Raw genomic sequence first — 8,206 nt, forward strand, 5'->3', positions numbered from 1 at the left:
CGGATTGGAGTTGGATTAAAGCGGATTGGAGTTGGATTAAAGCGGATTGGAGTTGGATTAAAGCGGACTGGAGTTGGATTGAAGCGGACTGGAGTTGGATTATAGCGGATTTTTCCGTAGAGAAATTCCAGTAAAATAAAGTGAATTCTTGTTGATGTAGCGTGACTAAATCTAAACTATGAAAAAAAGAAAATCTGTTTCTAAAGCTGAATTAAGCGTAGATTTCACTCTGTTGCTAGGAAGAACCAGCCATGTTTGAGCCAGGCCTCAGTACCAGTGAGCTGAAACAAACAGCAGGATAACTCTAACACGCTCCATCATTGTATTTCTGTGAACAAACAGGAAGCCATCGGATGTACGCACAGCAGCGGTTTTCACTGCTGAATAATAAATAGCATTAGAATGAGCCACAGTTTCTCATCCCTCTGTGTTTTCCTCCTGTAGTAAAGCGGTGTGGGAAAACATGGCACGGATGTGTGTGAAAACCCGCCGGCTGGACGTGGCCCGAATGTGCCTGGGGAACATGGGGAACGCCAGGGCAGCGAAAGCCGTGAAGGAGGCGGAGGCTGAGCCCGAACCCGAAGCCCAGGTGGCCATGTTGGCCATTCAGCTCGGCATGCTGGTGAGACGAGGAAATTATCTGATTAACAAGCCGCATAGAAACAGATCCTGCTTCATCTTTTCATTATGTTGTTTAATTTAGAATAAAGTTGTCCCCCCATTTCAGCCTCTGAACTCACCAGCTGCGTTTCCATTTATCTTAAAATTGCGCAAATTGGAATTTTGAAAATAAATTTGGTTAGTGCAAACTCAGCAATTTCTAAAAAATAACTTGCTCTAGGATGAAACGTATCGAAATAATAATTTTGCAAAACTGTTATAGTTTAGCAAAATACAAAACTATGCAATAGTTTTGCAAAATACAATACAATAGACAATGTTGCTACTGGAGGAAACAACAAAGAAGAAACAGGAAGTGATAAGAGGATGGTGTTATTGCATGAACAAACTTATTTTAATTGTATTTTTATCTAATGGAAACACTGGAATTATGAAATTAGTTTTTTCTTTTTTTTTCGATCTTAGAAAATAAAGTTTTGTGCACATTTGTAATGAAAAGGCAGCTACTGTGAGTTTCAGTTGTTTTCTGTTAAAGGTGACCGGTTATGCCTCCTTGAACAGACTAGGAAAGGCCTGTGGCCTATGCAAAACATTTTTAGCACAAATTTATTCTTAGATAATTTTAGTCTGCTCAGTTCTGCCTATTGTGAGCTCCTTTCATAATGAGCTACATTCTCTACTCCTAAAGCGCTTCACCAACTCTGAGTTTGGCATGAGATACAGTAACAATACAGGTTGCTTTAGGGTGTCTTGTCATTGCAAATCCAGATAAGCTGCTGCTGGCCACGCCTCCCAAATCAACATTTACACAAACAGATGGGCAATTATACAAAACATCCATCTTTGAAAAGCAGAAATGGAGCCTCCTGCACAACCAACAAGAACACAGCAAGTGGTTTCTGGATAGTATGTCAACAACAAAACGCTTGTCTTTTCCAGCAGCCATTATGCAGCGCATACAGCTGACCAAACATGCTGGAGCGCCGTTTTGGTTGCTAGGTAACGACACAGTGTGACTCAACAATCGGGAGGATTTTGAAAGGGCTTGTTTTCCAAACACCAAAAAACATTAACTTATTGCCAAAAAATGGCCAGATGTTTTTAGAATCAGTTGAGACCCAAATGGAAGTACAGAAATGCGTAAAAAGTGAATTTTTCGTCATAGGTCCCCTTTAATGAACTGTCTGTCCGGCTTTCGGTGAGGCTACATCCCTTCAGGCCCGAGCGGGACTTTCCTGACTGAAGCCATTTATCTCCTTCCTGTCCTGCAACAGGAAGATGCAGAAAAGCTGTACAAGAGCTGTCATCGCTACGACCTGCTGAACGCCTTCTACCAGGCCTCCAGCGAATGGCAGCGAGCTCTGGAGACGGCCGAGGCTCACGACCGCATCCACCTGCGCACCACCTACTACAACTACGCCAAGTACCTGGAGTCCATGGGCCACAAGAACCTGGCGCTTGCTTAGTAAGATGCTGCGTTTAGCTGGAGGCTTCGGGCGGATTTACTCTGGAAATGAGGGGCGATAATCAGCGTTTCTGTTCCAGTTATGAGAAATCAGACACTCACCGAGTCGAGGTTCCCAGAATGCTGCAGGATGACACGGCGTCGCTGGAGTTATACGTCACCAAAGCCAAAGATAAGTAGGTTTTTCATGCTCTGACGCCGGCACAGTGTTTGAGCTGTCTGCATGACATGGATGAAGTTTAAACGTCCGTCCTCTTGTGAATCCAGGAACATCTACAAGTGGTGGGCCCAATACCTGGAGAGCCAGTCCAACATGGAGACAGCGCTGCTGTTCTACGAGCGCGCTCAGGATTACCTGTCCCTGGTCCGAGTCCACTGCTACCTGGGCAACATCCCGGAGGTACTTCTCTAAACACGTTTAGCTCACCAGCTAATATTTGCTGCAGACACTGAACAAAGTCTAATTAGGGAGAAAAACTTTCCTACTTACCGGTTTTAGGAGAAACTCTGCAGTTCTTTGAACATCACATGCAGGATTTCAAAGACCTTCAACATTTTTCACATCTGAAAAATCTGGCGTGTTTGCAGCGCTGCTAAAAAGCTTTGGCTGCGCTAATCCTGGAACACTAATCATAATCATTTGTTCTGCAAAAACACTAAACCAACACAATGTTTAGCAGAAGCTGATGCTAACGCTCTAAATTCAGCCATGAGGTAATGACAGACGTTACAACATATTATTAGAGTATTTTATAATCGAATGGATTCGCCTCAGTATGGTTTGTGCATGGGTAAAGCATCCAGAACTTTGAGAGATTTTCAAGTCAAAGTAAAAAGTACAACGTAGCACAAATACTCCTAAAAGTGATTTTTTTTTCCCCAAAAAACGTACTAAAGTAAATGTAACTGAGGAAATGTCACTAGTTTCTACCAGCTCTGCATATCAATCTGTTCATTTGGCCGCAGGCGTCTCAGATAGCCAACAACACAGGTGACAGAGCAGCATCGTACCACCTGGCCAGACATTACGAGGGTCACGACGACATCAAGCAGGCGGTCCACTTCTACACCCGGGCCCAGGCCTACAACAACGCCATACGGCTCTGCAAGGTACCGTGCTCCTCTCCGGACTTCAGGGTTTTTCTGTGCGGTTTGCTCAGCTTTGTGTCTGAACAGGAGAACGGTCTGGATGACCAGCTGATGAACCTGGCGCTGCTCAGCAACCCGGAGGACATGATGGAGGCGGCCTGCCACTACGAGGAGAAGGGCAAACACCTGGACCGGGCCGTGGCGCTCTACCACAAGGTCTGTGCAGCCGGGCCTCCACAAGGTGGCAGTGTTGTGTCATATGCAGGGGGTACAATGTCTTAAAGGGGCAGTATTCTGTAAAATGAACTTTTTTTATCTTTCCATCGTGTTATAATGTTTTTCCCTCATCAAAAACAAACCTGGAGTGTTGCTGCGATTCTTTCACGTATGTCTGAGAAATCCTTTAGTCTCCATGGCAACCATTCAGCTGTGCATAACACTGAATATCTGTTTATTTTTTCTCTGGACTTTTCTGTCAGTCAAACGTTTGAGTCATGCACATTACTCTTCACTGCATTTTGTGACTCAGATCGGTCGAGGCTGCTGCTAATTAGCTGCTAATATGTCTTTGATAGCTAGATGCCAAGTCAAGTTTATTTATATTTCAGCAACAACAACAGTTTTCTGGAGAATGTTTGTTTTCGCCACTGGCTGTAAACAGATGTGAGTTTTGTGTTTTTTCCAGGCCGGTTACGTCTCCAAAGCGTTGGAGTTGGCGTTCGCCACCGAGCAGTTTGCTGCGCTGCAGCTCATCGCGGAGGAGCTGGATGAAAACTCCGACCCGGCGCTCCTCGCTCGCTGCTCCGACTTCTTCGTCCAACATTCCCAGTATGAAAAGGCGGTGGAGTTGCTGGCAGCGGCCAAGAAGGTAGCCGCGTCACACAGTCCTTACCTTCCCAGCTGTTGGCCGGTGCGTGCCCTGAAGCGTTTTTCTGTAAATGTTCAGTATCCTCAGGCGGTGGAGCTGTGCCTGACCCATAACCTAACGATCACCGAGGACCTGGCTGAGAGGATGACGGTGACGGACGCCAAGGACCTGACGGAGGAGGCCAGCAAGGCCCTGCTGGAGAAGATCGCCGACTGCTGCATGAGTCAGGGCAGCTACCACCTGGCCACCAAGGTGTACACACAGGCCGGCAACAAGCACAGGGTAGGACGACATCGGCTTTATGTACTTGGTTTGTTCCAGTTCACTACAATTCACCTGGAATATAGATAATATCACAATAATCTGATCTGATCTGATGGTCGGACGGATGGATGATTGGTTGTTGGTTGGTTGGTTGGATCCAGTTCTGGTGGTTTTCTATTGGCTCGTTGTTTCTGCCTGTTGCCGGGCAGAAATGTTTTCCTGCTGTTCTTTAGAATCTTGTGACGATTTGTTTTAGTTTCCTTTTTTCCTCCAGTCAGACATGAATCCTCGTCTGCATGACGACTGTTTTTATTTCATCTCAGGCCATGAAGGCGCTGCTGAAGTCGGGTGACACGGATAAAATCGCTTTCTTTGCCAACGTTTCTCGTCAGAAGGAGCTTTTCATCATGGCCGCCAACTACTTCCAGTCCCTGGACTGGCGCAAAAACCCAAAGAACCTGAAGCGAATCATTGAGTTTTACACTAAAGGCAAGGCGCCGGACCTGCTGGGCGGCTTCTACGAGGCTTGTGCTCAGGTAGAGAAACTCCAGTTATTATTGTTATTGTTAATAGTTTGTCTGTTGCTATGCTAATAATATGTCTGATTCTTTATTTCAGTGACTCTGTTCACAGATATTAGATGAAAACGTTTTTTTATCCTCTGTTCTTATTAAATTAGGTGGAGATAGATGATTACCAGAACTATGAAAAGGCTCTGGATGCTTTGATGGAGGCGTTTAAGTGTCTGTCCAAAGCAAAGGACGGTTCCTCTGGACAGCAGGAAGTGAGGTTAGCTGACCTGCAGCACAAGATCGTCCTCATCAAGAAGTTCGTCCACATACGCAGGTAAAACCATGAGAAAGTGGAAAGACATGATAAAAATATGTCTTATTTAGCAAATATCAACTAAAGATGTTTGAGTAGTAAATGAAAAGTATAATTATTAAAGCTGCACGCTGTCTGTCCAGCTCATCGGTTGGACCATATGAACATCTGACTGTAATCTGGATTTCCTGTAATGATGCATTTAGTTCTAAATCTTTTCATTTTTTGTTCTTACAGTTTCTGGTTGAAGTATTTAAGAGTAAATAAAGCCAAAGCTTTTGTGCATTTTTAAGGATATTTTGGTGTTTTTGTGCAAGTTTTTCGTTTGTCTGTGAATTAATTTAATTCTGCTCTCGCTGCTCGCTAAGAGTTTTTACATGTTGCCATAGAAACACCCAGTAACAGATAAAAGTCGCTAAATCTGATGCTAGCCAATTTTTTTTGAACAAGTCGTTATCGGGTCTATAAGGTGGTGAAACGCAGCGATAAGTGAATTAATTTGGCAGCGGTTGTTGATGCGTCGTCCTGACGGCGGCGGCGCTCAGCGCCAGGTTTGGCCACGCCCCTCTGTGTCTAATGGCTCCGCCCACTTTGGTGGGATTCTTCAGAAATGCCTGGGGGCGGGGCTAAACCTTCCCAGGTTGGTTGGCCACAACATTAAATGTATTTTATTTCATGTGTCGCGTTACAGTCCTGCGTGGTTTAGCTCGTCTTCCTCGTGGTGACAGGATGCCGGCGTTTCTCTGCAGGCTGCACCCAGAGGACCCGGACGAGGCAGTCAGGCTGTGTGAAGCCCTGCTGGAGGAACCAGAGTTGGACCCCGCCGTCCGGATCGGAGACGCGTACGGCTTCCTGATCGATCATCACTGTCAGCAGGGACGCCTGCAAACGGTGACGCTCTGCAGCCACTAACAGATTATTAAGGACGAGCGTTTCCACAGAGACCAGATCTGAGCTGTTTCGGCCCGAGCTCAGAGATAAATCCAGGAGCTGAGTCTCATCAGAGCGAAAATGTTTCTGGTTTTACGAGAAGCAAAACCAGAAAATGTCTCGTTCAAGCAAGACAAGTTTTACGTGTCGTTTTAGCGACAAGTTTCTTGTTAAAACCAGAAAACCGTCCGATTTTATCGAGATAAAAAGCTCGTTGAAACGAGTTTTACGTCTTATTTTCTATCTTGTTTTAACAATAGTTTCATGTTAAAGCCAGAAAACTTTCCCATTTATCGAGAAGCAAAACACGTTAAATCAAGAAAGTTTTGAATCTCGCTTCAGAAAACCTTCTCGTCATTACAAGATACAAAACTCGTTAAAAGGAGAAATAAAAATATGTTTTTCTGCTATGCTGATTTCTTAAAGTGTAAAGAAACTATTTCTCACCCAGTTTCCTCTAGACGACATTTCTTATTTAAAAGAGAATATATTTTACTTTTAATTAAATATAAATGTCGTTATAGCGAGCTTTTAAAATCTCGTTAAACCAGAACATTTTCTTTTCTTAACAAGTTTTACATCTTGTTATGACGCTTTAAAGAGATACTTCCCCTGAATCCCTCTGGCAGTGACTGCCTTCCGTAAAGCCGATGTAGAAACATTTAATCTTCCTCCTCAGGCGTACCAGAAGCTGGAGGAGCTGCAGAAGCTGCTGCCGTCTCAGAGCATCAGGTTCTACATCAGCCAGGCCAGCCTGGACGCGCTGCAGAAGGAGATGGGCTTCCCTCTGGAGAGCGGAGACCACAAACACGTCCTGCGGGAGGAGGACGAGGTGGAGGAGGACCTGACGGTGTGAGGAGGAGGAGGAGGACCTGATAGTGTGAGGAGGAGGAGGAGGAGGACCTGATGGTGTGAGGAGGAGGAGGAGGAGCTGATGGTGTGAGGAGGAGGAGGAGGACCTGATGATGTGAGGAGGAGGAGGAGGACCTGATGATGTGAGGAGGAGGAGGAGGACCTGATGGTGTGAGGAGGAGGAGGAGGACCTGATGGTGTGAGGAGGAGGAGGAGGACCTGATGGTGTGAGGAGGAGGAGGACCTGATGATGTGAGGAGGAGGAGGACCTGACAGTGTGAGGAGGAGGAGGAGGAGGACCTGACCGATTGACCGCGCTCCTCTCCTCCTACCCAGACTCTATTCAGCAGGTTTTATATTCATATTGTAGCCAAAAAGCAAATAAAAGCCGGTAATTATCACCTACAGTGTGATTTACAGACAGTCAGGATGTTTAATGATTTACTGGCTAAAAACAAAAAGATGATTTAATAGAAAATCGTTTTGAAATTAAAAACAAACTACCTAAAAATGCAACTTTTTCCAGATGAAACTAAACTTACGTCACCTACAGAAAGAGAAGAACGGCATGACTACAGTTTAGTTTTAATACTTTTTTTTAAATCAGGCTTTTGCAAATGTTGTTGATGAAAAGATCTGATTGTCTCTGAATTCATCCTTAGATTTCATGTTTTTGTGTTTTTTATGTATTTTGTACAAAGTGTTTTAACTCATCTGATGGAACCAGTGTCAAAACTTTATTTTGAAGGTTTTTGCAGCTATTTTTGATAAAACTGAAGGACACCAAACATGAACCGTCTTCATACGTTCTTCTAAATAAACGGTTTCAGGATGAAACAGAATAGTTTGGGGTTTTTCTGTCGCTGGCGGCACTCAGAGCTGTAACAACCTGCAGCAGTTGTAGATCCAGTCACACGAGGGCGCTGTTGTCAAAGAAATTACCAACCCTGTTACCTGCATCCCACTTTGAAAAGTTACACACAGTTATTTAACTTTCATTTATAAATGTCATCTAGCTTGAAGGTAAAGCTACAGGAAAGTTCACTGAAAAAAATAAATATTCCCAAGAATTTTTGTTTAATTTCTACTGTAAGTATCTGAGTGCATTTAAAATTAGACAAAAGTAACTTACAAGTAGCTTTTCAGCAAGAAAAGGAGTTTGTTTAAATTCAATAACTCCGTAATATTGATGAAAAAGTTCTAATTCCACTTAGAACATGAGGAAAATGTTTTGTTATAAATAAACTGTCAGTGGAACCAGAACTGGGTTGCTAGGCGACGGGCTGGGCTTG

At 44.2% G+C, this 8,206-nt stretch overlaps 1 protein-coding gene across 4 annotated transcripts in view; it reads left to right on the forward strand.

The window, feature by feature from the left end:
- Positions 1-7,162, forward strand: part of ift140 (intraflagellar transport 140 homolog (Chlamydomonas)) — a 36,386-nt gene extending 29,224 nt beyond the window's left edge. For 3 of the 4 annotated variants that reach the window (XM_007578022.2, XM_016664041.1, XM_016664042.1), the window contains exons 19-30: positions 445-622; positions 1,896-2,086; positions 2,167-2,262; positions 2,354-2,486; positions 3,053-3,196; positions 3,263-3,391; positions 3,861-4,043; positions 4,122-4,325; positions 4,631-4,843; positions 4,987-5,153; positions 5,882-6,023; positions 6,742-6,978. In XM_007578022.2, the coding sequence (XP_007578084.1) occupies positions 445-622; positions 1,896-2,086; positions 2,167-2,262; positions 2,354-2,486; positions 3,053-3,196; positions 3,263-3,391; positions 3,861-4,043; positions 4,122-4,325; positions 4,631-4,843; positions 4,987-5,153; positions 5,882-6,023; positions 6,742-6,918 (1,957 nt within the window). In that variant the 3' untranslated portion in view covers positions 6,919-6,978. Of the gene's footprint in view, positions 1-444; positions 623-1,895; positions 2,087-2,166; positions 2,263-2,353; positions 2,487-3,052; positions 3,197-3,262; positions 3,392-3,860; positions 4,044-4,121; positions 4,326-4,630; positions 4,844-4,986; positions 5,154-5,881; positions 6,024-6,741; positions 6,979-7,121 lie in introns of those variants that run through there. The other variant, XM_016664040.1, reaches the window with a different exon arrangement.
- Positions 7,163-8,206: the final 1,044 nt, after the last annotated feature.

The sequence above is a fragment of the Poecilia formosa genome, unplaced genomic scaffold, assembly GCF_000485575.1.
Source record: "Poecilia formosa unplaced genomic scaffold, Poecilia_formosa-5.1.2 Scaffold463, whole genome shotgun sequence".
NCBI lineage: Eukaryota > Metazoa > Chordata > Actinopteri > Cyprinodontiformes > Poeciliidae > Poecilia > Poecilia formosa.